The following is a 21,901-nucleotide window of genomic DNA, read 5'->3' as shown; positions in this document are numbered from 1 at the left end:
TGATTTGTTTAACACTTTTTTGGTAGTAAAAGTAAAAGTAATAGTAAAAATTAAAAATAAACCTTGAATGAGTAGGGGTGTCCAAACTTTTGACTGCTACTGTATGTCATCAATGTGTGTCTAAAGTTATTATTTTGAAAGAATATCTGTCCAAAAATGTGCATACATGAATGGACAAGTAAATGTGGTCACAATGCGGACACAGTGGACTGCTAAGAGACACATTTTAATACAATGTATTGATGTGTGCACAATCAAAATGTTGTAAAACAATTTCGTATGGGCTATGATTTTTATCAGGTCACAAAAATATTCATATGAATTCTATTCTAACTAGAGAGGAGTTTTCCTTACACACGCACACACAACTGCAATTAGATCATATCAAATAGAAGGGATGAGCTTTATGCAGGGTTACCTCAAGCATTCCTCGTGAAGCTGGTTGAGAGAATGCCAAGAGTGTGCAAAGCTGTCATCAAGGCAAAGGGTGGCTACTTTGAAGAATTTGTTGAACACTTTTTTGGTTGCGACATGACTCCATATGTGCTATTTCAAAGTTTATGTCTTCACTATTATTCTACAATGTAGAAAATAGTAAAAATAAAGAAACGCTTGAATGAGTAGGTGTGTCAACTTTTGACTGGTAGTGTGTATATATAATATTGTGTTCAATATTTCTATATACATACATTGTTAAATATCTATATAATATTGTGTTCAAAATATATATATAAAATAGTGTTCAAAATATATATATATATATATAAAATAGTGTTCAATACATTCGGAAAGTATTCAGACCCCTTGACTTTTTCCACATTTTGTCACTTTACAGCCTTATTCTAAAATGTATTAAATTGTTTAACACACAATACCCCATAATGAGAAGACAAAAACAGGTTTAGACATTTTTGCTAATTATAAAAAACTAAATATCACATTTACATAAGTATCCAGACCCTTTACTCAGTACTTTGTTGAAGCACCTTTGGCAGCGATTACAGCCACAGGTCTTCTTGGGTATGACGCTACAAGCTTGGCAGACCTGTATTTGGGGAGTTTCTCTCATTCTTCTCTGCAGATCCTCTCAAGCTCTGTCAGGTTGGATGGGGAGCGTCGCTGCACAGCTATTTTCAGGTCTCTCAAGATATGTTCGATCGGGTTCAAGTCCGAACTCTGGCTGGGCCGCTCAAGGATATTCAGTGAATTGTCCTGAAGCCACTCCTGCATTGTCTTGGCTGTACGCTTAGGGTCGTTGTCCTGTTGGAAGGTGAACCTTCGCCCCAGTCTGAGGTCTTGAGCACTCTGGAGCAGGTTTTCATCAAGCATCTCTTTCTACTTTGCTCAATTCACCTTTCCCTTGATTCGGGCTAGTCTCCCAGTCCCTGCCCCTGAAAAACATCCCCGCAGCATGATTCTGCCACCACCATGCTTCACCGTAGGGATGGTGCCAGGTTTCCTCCAGACGTGACGCTTGGCATTCAGGCTGAGTTCAATCTTGGTTTCATCAGACCAGAGAATCTTGTTTCTCATGGTCTGAGTCCTTTAGGTGCCTTTTGGCAAACTCCAAGCGGGCTGTCATGTGCCTTTTACTGAGGAGTAGCTTCCGTCTGGCCACTCTACCATAAAGACCCTGGAGTGCTGCAGAGATGGTTGTCCTTCTGGAAGGTTCTCCCATCTCCACAGAGGAACTCTGGAGCTCTGTCAGAGTGACCAGCGGGTTCTTGGTCAAATCAAATGTATTTATATAGCCCTTCTTACATCAGCTGATATCTCAAAGTGCTGTACAGAAACCCAGCCTAAAACCCCAAACAACAAGCAATGCAGGTGTAGAAGCACAGTGGCTAGGAAAAACTCCCTAGAAAGGCCAAAAAAAAGGCCAAAAACAATCAAATCTACAGAGACTGGGATGTGTGCTGAGTCACCTCCCTGACCAATGCCCTTCTCCCCTGATTGCTCAATTTGGCCGGGCGGCCAGCTCAAGGAAGTCTTGGTGTTTCCAAACTTCTTCCAATTAAGAATGATGAAGACCGCTGTGTTCTTCGGGACCTTCAATGCTACCGAAATGTTTTGGAACATTCCCCAGATCTGTGTCTCGACACAATCCTGTCTCGGGGCTCTACGGACAATCCCCATGCTGTGGGGATTGCTTGGTTTTTGCTCTGACATGCACTGTCAACTGTGGGACCTTATATAGACAGGTGTGTACCTTTCCAATTAATGTCCAATCAATGGAATTTACCACAAGTGGACTACAATCAAGTTGTAGAAACATTAAGGATGATAAATGGAAACAGGTTGCACCTGAGCTAAATTTCAAGTCTCATAGCAAAGGGTCTGAATACTTACGTAAATAAAGTATTTGTTTTTTATTTTTAACACATTTGCAAAAATGTCTAAACCTGTGATGCCATTATGGGGTATTGTGTGTAGATTGATGAATGGGGAAAAAAACAATTGAATCACTTTTAGAATAAGACTACGATAAGAAAATGTGGAAAAAGGGGTATGAATACTTTCCGAATGCACTGTATATATCATAGTGTTCAGAGGTTCATTTCAGTAAATCATTTGGATAGAAAAGGTATTAAAGATTAAGTAGTCAAGCTGAATCTTGAATCAAATTTCAACACGTTCACATTTTCCTGACGTCAGTTGGTCTGACTGAAAAAAAATCATCTAGTTTTCATGATGTTCAAAATCTGATTAACGTTAAGTGCCTTGCTCATTTAAGTCTCTCCGGATAAGAGCGTCTGCTAAATGACATGGAATGTAATGTAAATGTAATGAGTTACTTATTTCTATTGGGATTGATATGTTTTCAAATTCCAGAGGAAAGAGTAGAGCTTGAACTTGATTGGTTAGGATGCACACAACCGCAGCACAGATGAACAGTGTGCAAGATGACTAATCACAAGACAAATCTGCCAACAAAAAAAAACAGTAGTTTCCACACTTTGTCAATATTTGTATTATTTCAAATTAACAGTAGTAGGGTGTTGCGAAACCCGATGAAACTGACTGGTGTAAATGCCAGCTCACCACACGTTTTCCGGCAGCCCTAACTGTGCTGTTCCACTGTTACAGAGGCCCTCACTGGTAAAATCCTCAGACCGTCACGCACTGAAAAAATTGGAAATATTCTCCCAGTGAATGCGTGTGTACCTGTGTGTATGTGTGTGTTACTATCAATGTCGTAGAATGATAGCTCTCCTCTGTCCCTGTCCAGCTGAACTCTGATCCTGTCCTTAACTCTGGAGTTGTGTCTCACGGGGAGGTAAATGGTTTCAGTATTTGGGCAACTTACTTCATATACATAATCAAAGTCTTCCTTATAATCTGTATTAAAACTATCAACATGGCTAACACCCCAGACTTCATCTCTAGGATCAGACCTATTGATAGACTCAGTGGCCACACCTGCAAACCAATACTCGTCATCAATCTCAATGTCCCAGCTGTGTGTCCCTGAGGTAAAGCCCTCAGAGCCCATGGCCCATCCCTGGGCTAACCTCTCTGGGTTGTCAGGACGCTGCTGGAACTCACCACCCCATACAAAGCAATCATCATACCCAGTCCAGGTCATGGAACAGAGTAGCTTTGAGTGCACAGTATTAGGGTCCAGAACCACCGGAGCTGAACAGAGAGAACAGAGACACGCCACGTCAAAACTAAACAGAGAACAAAATAAACGATCCGTTCGGCCTACATGTCAAGCGATCATTGAATCTTTTTGGAATAAATATGACTCACTGTATTGAACAATCTCCTTCATTTTCTCCCAGATTCTGAACATGAGGTTGCCCAGGTGTTTAGCCACATCTATCAGCGCTCCTGAAACCCTCACAGGATCAGGCAGTGGGCACTGGGTTCTGGAGAACATTTAGGAGTCATTGCTGCTGTGGGGTTAGGTTCAGAACCACAGAGTAGAGAGACAGGAGGCAGATCACTTACCTTTTCATTGTGGCATTGTAGTTCTGCAAAGTAACAAAAAGAGCAGCTTAGCTATCAGTGTTATTAATGATCAATCAGTATTCATTGTGGCATCCATCTTTAATAATATTGAATGATTATGGGGACAGACATCTGTACCTGCAGGAATGAGATGTCTTCAGCTTCCAGCGCTTTCTCTATGGCTTTGATTGTGTCTGAAAGTGATGATATCTGTCCGCTCATCTCTTCAATCTTCACCTTCATCGTCTGACTCTTCTGCTCCTCTTCCTCCCTCAGGGCAGCTATCTTGGCCTCCTCCTCCTTTCGTAGAAACTGGTGAACCCGCTCAAAGTCCTCCTTAATCGTTATCTCTGTGTCCTCAGCCTGGCTCTGGAGACAGAGAGCACTAGAACTCTACCTTGGTCCTTACGCAGCATTCTTACCTTGATATGCTGTGCTGTTTGTTACATCACTCAGCATTCTTACCTTGATATGCTGTGCTGTTTGTTACATCACTCAGCATTCTTACCTTGATATGCTGTGCTGTTTGTTACATCACTCAGCATTCTTACCTTGATATGCTGTGCTGTTTGTTACATCACTCAGCATTCTTACCTTGATATGCTGTGCTGTTCGTTACATCACTCAGCATTCTTACCTTGATATGCTGTGCTGTTTGTGTTACATCACTCAGCATTCTTACCTTGATATGCTGTGCTGTTTGTGTTACATCACTCAGCATTCTTACCTTGATATGCTGTGCTGTTTGTTACATCACTCAGCATTCTTACCTTGATATGCTGTGCTGTTTGTGTTACATCACTCAGCATTCTTACCTTGATATGCTGTGCTGTTTGTTACATCACTCAGCATTCTTACCTTGATATGCTGTACTCTTTGTGTTACATCACTCAGCATTCTTACCTTGATATGCTGTGCTGTTTGTTACATCACTCAGCATTCTTACCTTGATATGCTGTGCTGTTTGTTACATCACTCAGCATTCTTACCTTGATATGCTGTGCTGTTTGTGTTACATCACTCAGCATTCTTACCTTGATATGCTGTGCTGTTTGTGTTACATCACTCAACATTCTTACCTTGATATGCTGTGCTGTTTGTTACATCACTCAGCATTCTTACCTTGATATGCTGTGCTGTTTGTGTTACATCACTCAGCATTCTTACCTTGATATGCTGTGCTGTTTGTGTTACATCACTCAGCATTCTTACCTTGATATGCTGTGCTGTTTGTGTTACATCACTCAGCATTCTTACCTTGATATGCTGTGCTGTTTGTTACATCACTCAGCATTCTTACCTTGATATGCTGTGCTGTTTGTTACATCACTCAGCATTCTTACCTTGATATGCTGTGCTGTTTGTTACATCACTCAGCATTCTTACCTTGATATGCTGTGCTGTTTGTGTTACATCACTCAGCATTCTTACCTTGATATGCTGTGCTGTTTGTGTTACATCACTCAGCATTCTTACCTTGATATGCTGTGCTGTTTGTTACATCACTCAGCATTCTTACCTTGATATGCTGTGCTGTTTGTGTTACATCACTCAGCATTCTTACCTTGATATGCTGTGCTGTTTGTTACATCACTCAGCATTCTTACCTTGATATGCTGTGCTGTTTGTTACATCACTCAGCATTCTTACCTTGATATGCTGTGCTGTTTGTGTTACATCACTCAGCATTCTTACCTTGATATGCTGTGCTGTTTGTGTTACATCACTCAGCATTCTTACCTTGATATGCTGTGCTGTTTGTTACATCACTCAGCATTCTTACCTTGATATGCTGTGCTGTTTGTTACATCACTCAGCATTCTTACCTTGATATGCTGTGCTGTTTGTGTTACATCACTCAGCATTCTTACCTTGATATGCTGTGCTGTTTGTGTTACATCACTCAGCATTCTTACCTTGATATGCTGTGCTGTTTGTTACATCACTCAGCATTCTTACCTTGATATGCTGTGCTGTTTGTGTTACATCACTCAGCATTCTTACCTTGATATGCTGTGCTGTTTGTTACATCACTCAGCATTCTTACCTTGATATGCTGTGCTGTTTGTGTTACATCACTCAGCATTCTTACCTTGATATGCTGTGCTGTTTGTTACATCACTCAGCATTCTTACCTTGATATGCTGTGCTGTTTGTTACATCACTCAGCATTCTTACCTTGATATGCTGTGCTGTTTGTTACATCACTCAGCATTCTTACCTTGATATGCTGTGCTGTTTGTTACATCACTCAGCATTCTTACCTTGATATGCTGTGCTGTTTGTGTTACATCACTCAGCATTCTTACCTTGATATGCTGTGCTGTTTGTGTTACATCACTCAGCATTCTTACCTTGATATGCTGTGCTGTTTGTGTTACATCACTCAGCATTCTTACCTTGATATGCTGTGCTGTTTGTTACATCACTCAGCATTCTTACCTTGATATGCTGTACTCTTTGTGTTACATCACTCAGCATTCTTACCTTGATATGCTGTGCTGTTTGTGTTACATCACTCAGCATTCTTACCTTGATATGCTGTGCTGTTTGTTACATCACTCAGCATTCTTACCTTGATATGCTGTGCTGTTTGTTACATCACTCAGCATTCTTACCTTGATATGCTGTGCTGTTTGTTACATCACTCAGCATTCTTACCTTGATATGCTGTGCTGTTTGTTACATCACTCAGCATTCTTACCTTGATATGCTGTGCTGTTTGTTACATCACTCAGCATTCTTACCTTGATATGCTGTGCTGTTTGTTACATCACTCAGCATTCTTACCTTGATATGCTGTGCTGTTTGTGTTACATCACTCAGCATTCTTACCTTGATATGCTGTGCTGTTTGTGTTACATCACTCAGCATTCTTACCTTGATATGCTGTGCTGTTTGTGTTACATCACTCAGCATTCTTACCTTGATATGCTGTGCTGTTTTATCACAAGTGAGTTTGACTTTGTTAAAGACTTCCAGTTTCTCCTGTAAGGACTTCAGGGTAGGCTTGAGTTCCTCCTGGAATTAAACACTAGGTTGTTGTCCAATACCATATCACACACTTATTCCAGTTAAGACTGAATAAAAAATGCTGAGGGATAGTCACTTTGTTACAAAATCAAAACTCCAGATCACATACCTACTCTCACGAAAAGGAAGTTCATAAATGCATATTGTCAGCAAAAAAATGTACTTGTAGGCCTATTGTGTTTTTCACTTTCACAGTGAAGTTGAAATTATTGTTAACTTTCTGCATAACGCCCTGACTTAACAAAATCATTACTCTACCTTAAGATCCTGTACAGCTTCATCTATGGGGATGCAGTCATGCGTTTTATGTTTCCTTGAATCACGACACACCACACAGATAGGCTGTTCATGCTCCAGACAAAAGAGCTTGAGTTTCTCTCCATGCTGACTGCAGAGCACCCCAGACCCTGCTGAAGCTCTCTGACGCCTCTCCTGTAAGAAGGCCTCACATAGGTTCTTAAGAGCCCGGTTATTGGGAGGCTCAGACCTTGACGATCTTCTCCTGCAAACTGGACACTCCTGCCATTCCTTCTCTCTCCAGAATTCCTGCAGACAGGCTTTACAGAAGCTGTGGCTACAAGACAGGAGAACAGGATCCTTGAAGATGTCACAGCACACAGGACAGGATAGATCCTCCTCTGGGAGAGTCGATTCGCAAGCCATTTTTCTGAATCCGTCAAACTTGTTTCTCTATAATGGCCTGTAATAGCATAAGAAGCAATGTACTTTACCCCTTATTAATAACGCACTAAAGATATTTGGTGTGCTTTCCTTATCTCCTTCAGTATCTGCTCTGAAATGTTGACATTAATCTAGTAATGAGAAATAGATCCTGTCGTGTATGTTGTCCTTGTTGAACAGCAGATAGCTGAACATTAGCTACATTTTAAATGGCTTCACTGACTTTTACTTCCTGTATCACGTGTATGAGGGGAGAACCTTTGCAGTTGTTCTTCTATGATATTATGGCGGTCCACAGAACATACGTTAGAGGTGCATACTGCCACCTACTGCGTGGGGTGAAGACTGGCATTTAATGCAGAAAACATGCAGGGAAACAGCTCGGAGATTTAACAATGCAACTACAAAGGTTCTAAAGATGAATTTAACCTGAAGATACTTTTGGGAAACCGGGCTCTGGTCACTTTGATTGACTCCACTTTTCCCAGTCCGTCCTCCAACATCTCCTTGACCGCAAATGGATCTCCCCCAAAACACATCCTTATGCTTCAAGCCTACCCCATGAAACATACTCCAACACCGGAGCAAGGCATTACAAGATCGAGGCATATCTTCATTAACACCCGTAGCCCATTTTGCTCCATTCTCCCATGTTAGTTTTCCACTAATTTCCCTTAACTTTCCTCAATGCACCATCCAACTCAGTGGTTTAGCTTCCACCATCACCTTGACCTTTGCAGTTAGTTTTCTTTGAGATATAGGCCAAGCATGGATGCGTTCTGAAACTCAAGCACACAGTTGTGCAACATTTCCAAATACAACCGGCCAGAAAAACAATGTTTTTAATGCAATTACTGTTGTAACTGTTGAGAGGACAGTCTTCGTTTCTGTGGGTGTCAAATGTATTTCTCACCACTCATTACTGAGTGGATGGTATCGTTTTACAAACAGTGGTTTTGAGATAAAACGGCCATTCACTGTTATGCTGGGGCTGGGTGTCCATTGAATCAGGGAATCCGTCCCAAAACGCAATGCTTACCTCTGCCCCCTTCCGGTTTGGTGATACATTTCGAGTGGATCATGGTCAGTGTTGACTTCCCCACTTCCCCTATGACATGGGAAATCTACAACTTAACTGATGCTTAAACCTTCTGCTTTGCAGAAAAAAATGAAGTCCATTGTTGTATGGGTCAGATTGACCCGCACAGTTTAAACACACTCTAGACAGTCAAAGAACCAAGTAAAAACAGCCCAAACTCTATTTTGTCTTGTCAGACCTTTCAGAAAGAAGAAATACAAAAACATTTAATTTCAAAAACTCTATATTTAAGAACTATTTGTTAAACATATTTCCTTTCTCACAAACAAGCATTTTCTGTTTGGAGCTCATTTTGAGTGTCTATGTCAGAAATCTGCTGCTCTGGCACTGAGAAGGAGAAGTTTGGGAAAGCTCATTTTCACCCAAACATAATTATAAATGTGCAACTAGAACCAGTCAAAACAAAATACATCAAAAATACTTGTTTATTTTGGACCTGTGCAAATATCTATACACATAAAAGCCTCCAGGTCAAAATGACCCACAACATCATGTTTCTATACAAAATCTACACAGACATTCCACAACACATCTGTGTGTCCACATTTTGAAGTTAGGTTCATGACCCTAAATTAGGAAAAATTATTTAATTTCATAGAGAAAAAGAGAGGTTAACTAGTATTTTTAGACAACTCAAAAGTGGAAATTGGTCAAACTGACCCGCAACATAATAGGAGGGTTAAGGTAGTCTAAAGTACTCCACGTGTACTACAACGCATGTGAAATAACAACACAGAACTCCAGAAGGTATCCTACAGGCTACCAAGATCCTAGGAATATACATCTAGGGAAATGTAAGATGTTCAACACAGATAGAGAAATATGAAAAGGCCAACCGATGTCTAGTTCTACCTCTTTCGCAGTGTGGCATGCGGCACTAACCATCATTCAATCAGATACCATCGTGGGCACGGACTACACCTCCTACTTAGATCCATGGATCTCTTATCACTCTAAACAGGGAATGTCTCCCAAGGTCATTTACAAGTTCTCTACTACAATCCGACCCCTACTGTCATATGCTCCCGCCTCAATTATCGTATGTTTGTCTACGCCCGACCCACTCACCTAAATTGGACCTAATCCACCGCAGGACTGAGCGTTTCCTTTTCAGCACCATCCCAGCCTGAATAGCTGATGATGAACATGTATTGTATTGATGTATTTTTTTGATTGTGTTTTGTTATTATGATTTAGTTAGTGTTCCCAATTTTCATATTTCAAATGTAAGTTGAAGTCCCATTTCAACTTGTTGCTGCCACTTCTACAATGCCTCGTCGAAGAACAGGTAAAAGAAGATAAAAAAATATTTTTTTTTCGTATTCAACGCGCGCACTGGCCAAAAAGGTCACGTGGTTGCAAATTGTCAAACACGGAAGTACAAAATTCGACAAACAAAAAGCTTAGCTAGGAAATGAGAGCATGGAGGGATCTAAATATTAAAATATCGATCAATAAAATCGCTGAACGAAAGGAAATATAGCTACTTAAAGATTTATGCTAAAGAAAATAATTAAATTATTGTAAATGTATTGCTAGATAGCAATGGATATCGGTATGAAGTTTATCTTCTGCACTGATAGCTAACGTTAATTATAGCTAGAGAAAATTAGCCCGCTATTTTGAAACAGACTTTCTTTTTCAATTTCAAGAGACTAACTAGCTCTATGGTTCAAATAGCTAGCAATCCAGTGTGCGTTTATCTTATGATAATTATCATTTCACCTCGTTATTAATCCGCTAACGTTAGATTGCTGAGCCAAGAAGAACAAGTTCAGATAGTTGCAATGACTGCTGCAGTGTTTTTTGGGTGTGCGTTCATTGCGTTTGGGCCAGCGTTTTCCCTATTTATTTTCACTATCGCCAAAGACCCATTGCGAGTCATCATTCTAATTGCAGGGTAAGCTATTTATATTATTGTTGATAACTTGTGGATTTGTTATTTAAATTTGATTTGACAAATGATAATAGACCTAGATCAGTGGTTCCTAACTTATATATATTTGTTTAAGTTGTAGTAGTGGAACGCAAAAGGTGCAATTTCGAGATGGGGTAGTGAATATATCAAGGTCCCTTTGCTGTAGTAATTTTCTCAATGAAAAATGGCCACCTAAATGTATCCCTAATTATTAACACTATAATTACATCCATAAGTACATACACTCTTTTGAAAAATGTATGTTAAATTTGCCATGATACGTTTTTGGAAGCTAGTAAGATAGTGAAATATTCACTGGTGTGCTTCATTGCATCAACAATGACAACTGTTTCTCTCTCTCTCTCTCTTCAGGGCCTTCTTCTGGCTGGTGTCCTTGCTGCTGTCCTCTCTGGTGTGGTTCATAGCCACAAAGGCCACCAATGCCCAGGACCTGACCCTGCAGAAAAACCTGCTCATATTTGGCAGCATTTTCTCAGTCATACTGCAGGAGGTGTTCCGCTTCGCATACTACAGGCTGCTCAGGTCAGCATACACACATCTCATTCTCTTGCTGTCTTTATCATGCTATCTCACTCTGGCAGGGGTACTCAACTCTTACCCTATGAGGTGTGGAGCCTGCTGGTTTTATGTTCTACCTGATAATTAATTGCACCCACCTGGTGTGCCAGGTCTAAATCAGTCCCTGATTAGAGGAGAACAATGAAGACTGGAACTGGTCCAGAGTTGAGTTTGAGGGCTCTATGTCTTGTCTGTCTTGCTGTGTGTCTCTTTCTTGGCATGTCTCTCACTCTCTGTCTGTGTGTCTCTCTCTGTGTGTCTTGCTTGCTGAAGTCATACAAGCACATCTAGGATCAGTTTTGCCTTTTAGATTATAGTAAATAAAATTACATAAACAGGATGGACCTGATCCCAAGACCCTACTCTGTGTGAATGTGAGTCCTAGTCTATTAAATCCATTATAAACCACATCAAATCAACCTGTACATATTACCTCGACTTACCTTGACTTACCTTGACTAACCTGTGCCACCGCACATTGACTCTGTAACCGGTACCCCCTGTATACAGCCTCACTACTTCAGTTTATTTTAGTTAATACTTTCTTAACACTTATTTTTCTTAACTGCGTTGTTGGTTAAGGGCTTTTCACTGTTGTATTTGGTGCATGTGACAAATAACATTTGATTCCTTTATACAGCACATTTCAAACATGGAATGCAACATAATGTGCTTTCACAGGAAAAAAACAAATAACAACATTGGAAATAAATACTGAAATATTTACAACACAACAAACGTAAGAGGGGGAAAAAAACAAAATAATAATAAAAAATGAAAGACTAAAAAGCACATCTCTTTTAAATATGTCCACAGTTTTGTTCCCCCTCAGGTTCTCTGGCAGGCTGTTCCAGAGGCTGGAGGCATAGTAACTAAAGGCTGCTTCTCCATGCCTCTTGGTCCTAGGCTTTTGGATAGTTAAACGACCTTTGCCTGAGGAATCTACTGGGTACATAACTTAAAAGCATGTCTGACATGTATTGGGGTGCACAATCGTGGAATCTTAAAAAATCTTAAAGATCTATTCTAAAAACTAAAACTCAGAGGCAGCCAGTGCAGAGACCTTAAAACCGGTGTAATGTGTGCTCGTCGTCTGGTCTTGGTCAGTACCCGTTTTGCAGTTGACCAATGGCTTTCTTGGGTAGACCAGCCAGGAGAGCATTGCAGTAGTCAAGCCTGCTTGTAATAAAAGCATGGATGAGTCTCTCTGTATCAGTCTGAGAGAGAAACGGCTGCACCGTGGCAATGTTCCTCAGTTGGTTAAAAAGCTATTTTGTTCACATTCCTAATGTGTGATTCAAAATTGAGTTCAGAAACCAAAATAACACCTAGGTTTTTTACCTGGTGTTTTGTCATTATTGCCCATGAATTAAAATATGCTCCCAGATTCTCTCTGTGCTTTGGCTCCAACAATAAGTCCCTCTGTCTTTTCTTGATTCAGCTGCTCACTATATGTCTGCTGCAGAGAGACGAAAGAGCGTGAGCAAATTAGTTTTGATCTGTCATGGAAATAAGGTGTTAAACATGTTGGCTAGTTATTTAAAAAGATGGAGAACAAGCTATAGGATGAAAAATACTGACATTTTGGTGCCGGTACAGCTGACTAGCGCTAACTAATGCTACCTACAGCAGCGTTAGCTACTTGGAGTCAAATATCGATATATAGCACCCCCCCCCACACAAAAAAAAAAGTTTGCGATGTGTAACAGTATGGATTATTTCCCCCCTTCACTATGACTTAACAGGCCTGCCCAGGTATCAATGTCCCTAGTTAATGTACAACCAGGGGACTATTCACTAGGAAGCAAACAGGCTCAACAGGTGAGGGACTTACCTGAATTTGTCCAATAAGAAACACTTCTTTTAGTTTTTTTTCTTTGCAAATCAGTTTTCCTACGCTTTGCATGACCATGGATGAGGAACCTCTGGTGCAGTATACATGTCAACATCTTTGCCATTTTACAGCGTCCAAAGTTATGGGGTTGTCATAAATCCTGTTAGTGTGACTTCTAACCGGAGAATTCTCAGACTCCGTGTTTTTAATAGTCACATGTACAGGGTTGCAGGTGTGATTGCAGGATACAGTGAAAATCTTGTGCTTGAAAATCTGCAATGTTTTATCGGAGCTCAAGGCGGGTCACCCTCTATCGGCGCCATACTTATCCAGCTTAGCCATATCTGACTACAAAGTAAATACTCATCAGTACAAGTTGTATGTGTGGTCTTTAGGCTACATTGTTACTTTTTTCAGAACACAAAAACACTGATATTTTGTGATAAAGTTTCCACTGTGTTACTGCTATTAACATCTTCTTTCCACTGTATCATCAGGAAGGCAAATGAAGGACTGGCAGCCATCAGTGAAGAAGACGGCCCTGCCCTTTCAGTCCGAGAAATGGCCTATGGTATACCATTATCTTTACGTTTATTTACTTTAACATATTAATTAGCTAATTAAATACTTAATTAACTGATTTAAGTGTGTGTGTGTGTGTATATAGTCACATGACAGACGGCTATCATCTTACTTGGCTTTAAGAACACTTCCTCTTTATGTTGTATTACCACTGTGGGCCAATCGGGTATGATTTTGGAAGTGCATGTAGCCTATCATTGTCAGCGGAATGCTAGGTGATATGAGTTTGACTAATCCGCTGGCTGGTGCTCAACACTGAACTAATCTTACCCTCTACCGCTGTGATTGTTGACAGGTGAACCCAGGTAAAGATTCATGACCGTACTAAACTCCCATTAAACCTCAATATTAAGTATTTGTTATTTCATACACCCATGTGTATCTGTATGGTTCTTTTGATCTGGACAGCTAATATGGTTACTTCTAGGGCAGTCTTTCTAAGGAAATGGCAATGGCCAGTATTTATGTTCATGTACTTTGGCATTGAGGCATAAAGTGAGTCAGAGCAAGATTTCAAATGTCTTCTCTAATCAGATCTTTGTGTTGTTAGCACAATAAAACATACCCAAGACTGCATAATTCTCTGTTGATGTGCAAACACTCTTGAGACCTGCTTGTCTAAATAACACACCGCAGAGGTGAAATGTCAGTGGAAGCTCACTGTAGTGAACATTATTGTCGGTTTTAGATATGAATTAAATTATTTTTGTCATTAACATTGAAAATGTATTTATTTTTCCACAATAGGAAGATTTAATGCTACAAGAAACTCTCTAAAATCTCTAGCTTGACAACTTGATCAAAATGTCACAGAAAATACTCAAATAATGTTTATTATATACTGCATGTCTAGTCATTGACTGTGATGTTGACTATGTTGGCCTAGCAGTTGACTGTGCTGATGTTGACTATGTTGGTCTAGCAGTTGACTGTGCTGATGTTGACTATGTAGGTCTAGCAGTTGACTGTGCTGATGTTGACTATGTTGGCCTAGCAGTTGACTGTGCTGATGTTGACTATGTTGGCCTAGCAGTTGACTGTGCTGATGTTGACTATGTTGGCCTAGCAGTTGACTGTGCTGATGTTGACTATGTTGGCCTAGCAGTTGACTGTGCTGATGTTGACTATGTTGGCCTAGCAGTTGACTGTTTGTCTATCTCTACAGTGGCTGGACTGGGCTTTGGCATCATGAGCGGAGCCTTCTCCATGATCAACACTCTCTCTGACTCTCTGGGCCCAGGGACAGTGGGCATGTTTGGAGACTCCCAGTACTACTTCATCACCTCAGGTGTGTGTCTGTCTGTCAGGGTTTGCACAAGGTGCTTAATATGGCTGAGATACCGCTAACGGGATCGATATGACAACAGCCAGTGAAAGTGCAGGGCGCCAAATTCAAACAACAGAAATCTCATAATTAAAATTCCTCAAACATACAAGTATTTTACACCATTTTAAAGATACACTTCTTGTTAATGCCACCACAGTGTCCGATTTCAAATAGGTTTTACGGCGAAAGCACCACAAACGATTATGTTAGGTGAGTGCCTAGTCACAGTAAAACACAGCCATTTTTCCAGCCAAAGAGAGGAGTCATAAAAAGCAGAAATAGAGATAAATGAATCACTAACCTTTGATCTTCATCAGATGACACTCATAGGACTTCATGTTACACAATACATGTATGTTTTGTTCGATAAAGTTTATATTTAAAAAAATCTCAGTATACATTGGCGCGTTATGTTCAGTAGTTCCAAAAACATCCAGTGATTTTGCAGAGAGCCACATCAATTTACAGAAATACTCATCATAAATGTTCATAAAAATACAAGTGTTATACATGGAACTTTAGATAAACTTCTCCTTAATAAATGTAACCGCTGTGTCAGATTTCAAAAAAGCTTTACTGAAAAAGCACACCATGCAATAATCTGAGTACAGCGCTCGGAGACCAAAACAAGCCAAACAGATATCCGCCATGTTGTGTAGTCAACAGAAGTCAGAAATAGCATTATAAATATTCACTTACCTTTTGATCTTCATCAGAATGCACTCCCAGGAATCCCAGTTCCATAATAAATGTTTGATTTGTTCGATAAAGTTCATAATTTATGTCCAAATATCTCCTTTTTGTTCGCGCGTTTAGCCCAGTAATCCAAATTCATGACGCGTGAGCAGACAAAGTCAAAAAGTTCCATTACAGTCTGTAGAAACATGTCGAACGATGTATAGAATCAATCTTTAGGATGTTTTTATCATAAATCTTCAATAATGTTCCAACCAGAGAATTCCTTTGTCTGTAGAAATGCAATGGAATGCAAGCTAACTTTCACGTGAACACGCGTGGTCAGCTAATGGCACTCTGCCAGACCTCTGACTCAATCCCCTCTCATTCGCCCCCACTTCACAGTAGAAGCATCAAACAAGGTTCTAAAGACTGTTGACATCTAGTGGAAGCCTTAGGGAGTGCAATATGACCAATATTCCACTGTATCTTCGATAGGCAATTAGTTGAAAACCTACAAACCTCAGATTTCCCACTTCCTGGTTGTATTTTTTCTCAGGTTTTTGTCTGCCATATGAGTTCTGTTATACTCACAGACAACCAGTTTTAGAAACTTCAGAGTGTTTTTTTCTATCCAAATATACTAATAATATGCATATCGTAGCTTCTAGGACCGAGTAGCAGGCAGTTTACTCTGGGCACCTTATTCATCCAAGCTACTCAATACTGCCCCCAGCCATAAGAAGTTAAAGTACTTGAATTTGGCAATCTGAAAAAGTACTGGAATAATAAAAAAATCAGACATTTTCTCAAGTTGGTACTTGATTTAAAATGAGAGGAGAACAGAAAATGATCAAATATGGTAATATATATATATATATTTTTTTTTTTAAATGTATTGGTCTTACGAATTCATTTCTACCGAGTTTTATTTTCTCACATGGTTTGCACTCTGGTTGTCAGGCAAGCATGCTAATTTCACTCACACTGCCACTCAGCCAGGCAGGTACAGAACTGACTGATTAGGCACTGATTGCTAAAATGCCAGGCAAATGTAGATTCAATCTTGCCTTTTGTGCGTATGGAAAGTTTCTGGGATAATTTTTCAGCTCATGAAACATGGGACCAGCACTTTACATGTTGCGTTTTTTATATTTTTGTTCAGTCTAGTTAACCTACCTTTTTTTTTACTACTACATTATTGCGCTAAATCAAGCGGCAGCCTTGCTCCTGCCATTCTGGTGGACGTTCACATCCACTTTTCCTCACACAGCCCACCCGCCCTTCTCCCGACCGGCGACACCACTAAAGCTGCCAGTCGGATGCAAGACGTTTTTTCGTAGCTATTTAGTAAAATCCTGAATGCCCAGTAAAAATACAATAGTCGTTAAGCTGTAATTGTGTATTAATGTGAATAATGGTGTTTTTACCAGTATGCAAATCAAATCAAATGTTATGTCAGATGCGCCGAATACAACAGGTGTAGACCTTACAGTGAAATGCTTACTTTACATGCCATTAATCAACAATGCAGTTTTAAGAAAATACCTATAAAACAAGTAAGAGGTAAAGAGCAGCAGTAAAATAAAAATAGCGAGGCTATATACAGGGGGTACTGGTGCAGAGTCAATGTGCGAGGGCACCGGTGTTGAGGTAATAGAGGAAGCATTTAGGTGGGGGGGGGGGGGCAGCAATGTAAATAGTCTGGGTAGCCAAAACTCTGCTCATCACTACTCCAATTACACCATCAGTACTGACTTACTACTCATGTATGTAGTGAAACACGTATTATTAAGTAGAACTTACAGGGTTACCTTTTTTTCCCATGAGGTTGTGGCGATACTGCCATCTGGTGGTGACTAGAAACAATTGCATAATAGGAACTATTACAAATTGATGCTCCTGGAAAATAAATATTAGTGCTTGAAAAAGTACTTAAGTCCTTTAATTTGACTTGCCACTGTCTGTACGATCACTGGTCTGTCTGGCAGCCTTTATATTCCTGTGGAAATTCCTCATAATCTCTACTTGCTGTATACTGTCTACACCCAAGCCTTGTATATCTTTGCAGTCATTGTGTGCTTGTAATGAATAGACAAGTATAGATTAACTTTTGCACACTTAACTTCTTTAGCACAGGACTTATGAGGGAAAAAATGTAAAAGGACTTGAGTACACACTTTGTGTACTAGCAACAAAACAAATGAATTGTGACACTTCTGTGACTGATGACCCCTTTGACCTTTGCTCCCCCTGTAGCCCTAATGACCCTGGCGCTGACGCTGCTCCACACCTTCTGGGGGGTGGTGTTCTTTGAGGGCTGTGAGAGGAAGAGATGGTGGGTGATCGCTGTGGTGCTCTGTCTCCACCTGATGGTCTTCAGCCTGGTGAGTGTACACACACACACGGGGACACACACACACGGGGACACACACATACGGACACACACACACATACGGACACACACACACACACACACACGGACGGATACACACATATGGATACACACACACACACACGGACACGGACACACACACACATACGGACACACACACACATACGGACACACACACACATACGGACACACACACACATACGGACACACACACACACATACGGACACACACACACACATACGGACACACACACACACATACGGACACACACACACACACATACGGACACACACACACATACGGACACACACACAGGGTTGGTTGTTTAGCGAAAGAAAATGATGCGTGCGCAGCAGTTGGCTTAGATTGTTGACAACATGTAAACTATATTTTGTCTCCAAACATAAATACATTTGCACTTGTTCTCTCAAATACATTGCTACAGTTGTTGGTTAGCTAGCTGGCTAATTTTAGCCATATTAGCATTTCACATGAAATCAGTCAAAACGCATCAAAACAAGACATGGGTATCAATAGCAAGATACAACGAGCTGAAACGAGCCCCCTACGATTCCCCACATGGCGGCAGCTTGTCATTATTGCTAGCTGTCTGACCGCTCAGATTCGTGACGTTGTCAACCAACCTGTCTGTCGCCCATGCCATCATGAGAGTTGCACTAGCATGAATCAGTCACAGGAGGGAGTTGTTAGCTTGTGTTTAAAAACTCTATACCTGACTGTATTGTCCATTTCTTTTTTAAGCAATTTGACAAAAAATACAGCTAAAGACTGAATGAGTTAAAGTTTGTCTTATTAATTTCAGAATTTGTTGAATGGATTCCTCATGAATCCTAATTCTGTTTGTATTACATATTTTATATGGTAAGTTGTGCATAAATGAGACTGGCAATACATTTTTCTAGAGATTGACACACCATTTTTAGAGGACCATGTTGTAGATGAACAATCTCCTCCAGTCTCACAAAAAACCCAGCCCTGTATTCAGACCACAGTGTCACAGAAAGATAGTCATTCATTATATACATGCTAATGATTTTGTAGCGTTTCTTGAATGTATGGAAGACACTATGTGTGTCCCAAATGACACCCTATTCCCTATATAGTGCACTACTTTTTACAAGGGGGGCCCCGGTGAAAAGTAGTATACTATATAGGTAGGGAACAGAGTGCCATTTGGAACGTAGACACTGTGTGTTGGGCAATAGGGGAGGGGGGGGGGGCTTGACCAGAGCCTGGACATATTTCCAGGACACTGCACAGGAATGTTCTGTTCTCCCTCTATAAGGGATTGTACTCATACAGGGGGAAGTTTTAGCATACGCTTCCCCTCCCCCAATCCTAACCTTAACCATTAGTGGGGGGGGGGGGGAAATGCTGAAGATCAGCGTCGCTAGGGGCAACTTCACCCTACACTGATTCTACTGCAGGCACCGTAGGCTCTCGTTTACCAAGGGTTACAGAGCTCAATATATTAATGCTACTACTACCTAGGTGATGAGTGTGGTCTGGGGCTCCAATCAAAATTGTTCTCATGTCATGCTTAGGACACTTTTTGTCAGACACAGAGAAAGATGGTTAATGAATAACTTCTGAATAAATTGTGACTTATGATTCTCTGTTTTATCATCCTGAGTGGCATCTGCATTCATGAAGGGGGAAAAGCAGTAGATTTGTATTGCTTTTATGAATAATGTCCCAGAATATGTTTAAAGTCTCTGCTCGTAGTAGACATGCATTTGGTGTTTAGCTAATAATCTGTCATGTTCAGTAGGGGGTAAATGTTTTTTAAACCGAGTGAACTCTCAATTACGAACAGGTTTTCATTTTCCATTGCAAAACGTTTTGCTACGCGGTGCCGTAAGTGAACACAGCCCTGATTTTTCTTGAATCTGGTTTTCAGTCTCTCATGGTATCTCTCTCTCTTTCTCGGTGCCAGTCTCTGTTGAATCCGTTCTACGTGGGCAGCATTCTCCCGGTCTATGCCATCATGCTGCTGATGGCTGTCTGGGCCTTCTTCTCCTCCGGAGGCTCCCTGCACAACATCACTCTTCTCTGGACGTGTAAGACCCGCCTCAAGCCTATCTGATACAGCAGCTGTACTAATCCCTGGGTCCTGTTCATTAGGCACTAAACTGAAGAAAACTTCCTGAAACAGGGAGGGACTACCTTTTAGTTGTCTATTAAGAAACCCCTCGTTTTTGCTTGCAATATGTTTTGTAGCGGTGTTCCCTAATGAACACGTCTCTGTGGTTATCGGTCTAAAGGCCCACTTTGTTTGCTGTTTGTCACTCCAGTGGAGCATTGGTAGAGGATATGTAGTTAAACAGATTAGTTCCATCTCCTCTCTGCTGCTGCTCCTCCCCAAGTCATTGTTCTTGGTCAACTTGCCTTTGTAAAATAAGGATTCATTCAAATATAAATGAGCCACTTGGCTGAAATAAACAATGAAACCATTGAGGTTATGTTCATGTGGACTGGCACTCTTCTTGTAATTTAGAATGTACCTCTATTGGTCCATAAGAGTGGGCCTGATGACACCGCTTTTATACCTGCATAGTACATGCAGGTCTCCTTTTGTAGAAGAGGTCTTCCGACCTCAAAATAACATAATTAAAATGCCCTTTCTACTGAATTGAATGTCCACTATCACCATGGTAATATTTGACAGATAGGTGATTGGTGCAGTATATGAACCATATAAGTCCACAGCAGGTGAACCTTTTATTAAGTAGAGCTATAAAGTAGCATCGACGCACCAAAGCGTGGTGGATCCTCTCAACTGGTCAGGAGCAAATCAAACCCTGTTCAATTTGGTCGTGGTTGGTCACAGGTTCTATAGTCAGGTGGCGGTAAGACCACGTGTTCATCTGTGACCCGCCAGTCATCAAACATGCCAAGCTTGTGACTTACTACCTAAGCAGCATAACTGTATCAGGTCAATGTCATCTTAATTAGAAAGTACTTCTTGACCCCTACCATACTGAAGTTATTTTTGTCTGTTTTGCAGGTAGGAAAAGTAACACGGAGACGTCGTCATAATTCACATTCCATGTTGATCTCGCAGAGGTCGAAGGGCAATAGGAGCTTCTATCGCTGCAGTGCTGTGTACAAACCAAAGCAGCCAATCGAGAGACTACACAGTCTCCACATCAACCAATCTCCACATAATATGGATGGGCTGAATCAGAGCCCAGAAATCAGCACTTCACTGACCTATGGAGCTGACCAAGGGAAATCCTTCATACTGTATATAGCTTGAATAACACTAGTTTACACACACTTAGGCATGTGTAAGCTTTTTTCAATGCAAGGAAACAACCTTTACATATTTTTTTTTTTTACGTTCTTTGTCTCTTCGCAGATTTTGCTTTGTGTGGACTTTTAATCAATCCACTCCCTTGCGTCAATTATTGATCTTTGGTTTACTGAATTTTGATTCGTTTTTTTTAAGAATGACCATTTGTTAATGTAACGCGAAGGGCAGAGCAGCACAAATCAAATGTTATTTGTCATGTGCCGAATACAACAGGTGTAGGTAGACCTTACAGTGAAATCCTTACTTACAAGCCCTTAATAACCAACAATGCAGTTTTAAGAAAAATACGTTAAAAAAATAGATAAGTACAAACAATAAGAAATTAAAGTAACAAATAATTAAAGAGCAGCAGTAAAAATAACAATAGCGAGGCTATATACAGGGGATACCGGTACAGAGTCTATGTGCGGGGGCACCGGTTAGTCAAGGTAATATGTACAGGTAGGTAGAGTTAAAGTGACTATGCAACAGACTGTTGGTTCTGGT

General features: G+C 40.6%; 2 protein-coding genes across 2 annotated transcripts; one reads left to right on the top strand and one right to left on the bottom strand.

Annotated features, from left to right (window-relative positions):
• Window positions 1-2,793: 2,793 nt before the first annotated feature.
• Window positions 2,794-7,870, bottom strand: LOC120026125 (tripartite motif-containing protein 35-like). Its single transcript, XM_038970947.1, has 6 exons — window positions 7,246-7,870; window positions 6,880-6,975; window positions 4,093-4,323; window positions 3,955-3,977; window positions 3,754-3,872; window positions 2,794-3,636 (listed from the first exon to the last, which is right to left on the bottom strand). The coding sequence occupies exons 1-6, from the start codon at window positions 7,648-7,650 to the stop codon at window positions 3,062-3,064; spliced, it is 1,449 nt and encodes a 482-aa protein (XP_038826875.1). The 5' UTR covers window positions 7,651-7,870; the 3' UTR covers window positions 2,794-3,061.
• Window positions 7,871-10,154: 2,284 nt separating this feature from the next.
• On the top strand, window positions 10,155-21,680 carry zgc:114200 (uncharacterized protein LOC559336 homolog). Its single transcript, XM_038970836.1, has 7 exons — window positions 10,155-10,667; window positions 11,058-11,228; window positions 13,596-13,669; window positions 14,846-14,968; window positions 17,942-18,069; window positions 20,036-20,159; window positions 21,107-21,680. Exons 1-7 carry the CDS (start codon window positions 10,555-10,557, stop codon window positions 21,136-21,138), a joined length of 765 nt encoding a protein of 254 aa, XP_038826764.1. The 5' UTR covers window positions 10,155-10,554; the 3' UTR covers window positions 21,139-21,680.
• The last annotated feature ends 221 nt before the right edge of the window (window positions 21,681-21,901 follow it).

This window comes from Salvelinus namaycush, chromosome 31 (genome assembly GCF_016432855.1).
Source record: "Salvelinus namaycush isolate Seneca chromosome 31, SaNama_1.0, whole genome shotgun sequence".
NCBI classification, from domain to species: domain Eukaryota; kingdom Metazoa; phylum Chordata; class Actinopteri; order Salmoniformes; family Salmonidae; genus Salvelinus; species Salvelinus namaycush.
Note: the sequence above shows the minus strand (reverse complement) of the source record. Positions and strands in the feature narration are given on the sequence as shown.

Coding starts and splice junctions, on each gene's coding strand:
- zgc:114200 (XM_038970836.1), top strand. CDS start 10,555: ATGACTGCTGCAGTGTTTTTTGGGTGTGCGTTCATTGCGTTTGGGCCA. Junction 13,670..14,845: donor AGTCCGAGAAATGGCCTATG/GTATACCATTAT, acceptor CTATCTCTACAG/TGGCTGGACTGGGCTTTGGC. Junction 20,160..21,106: donor CATCACTCTTCTCTGGACGT/GTAAGACCCGCC, acceptor TCTGTTTTGCAG/GTAGGAAAAGTAACACGGAG.
- LOC120026125 (XM_038970947.1), bottom strand. CDS start 7,650: ATGGCTTGCGAATCGACTCTCCCAGAGGAGGATCTATCCTGTCCTGTG. Junction 4,324..6,879: donor AAACAGCACAGCATATCAAG/GTAAGAATGCTG, acceptor CTCTGTCTCCAG/AGCCAGGCTGAGGACACAGA. Junction 3,978..4,092: donor AAGACATCTCATTCCTGCAG/GTACAGATGTCT, acceptor GTTACTTTGCAG/AACTACAATGCCACAATGAA.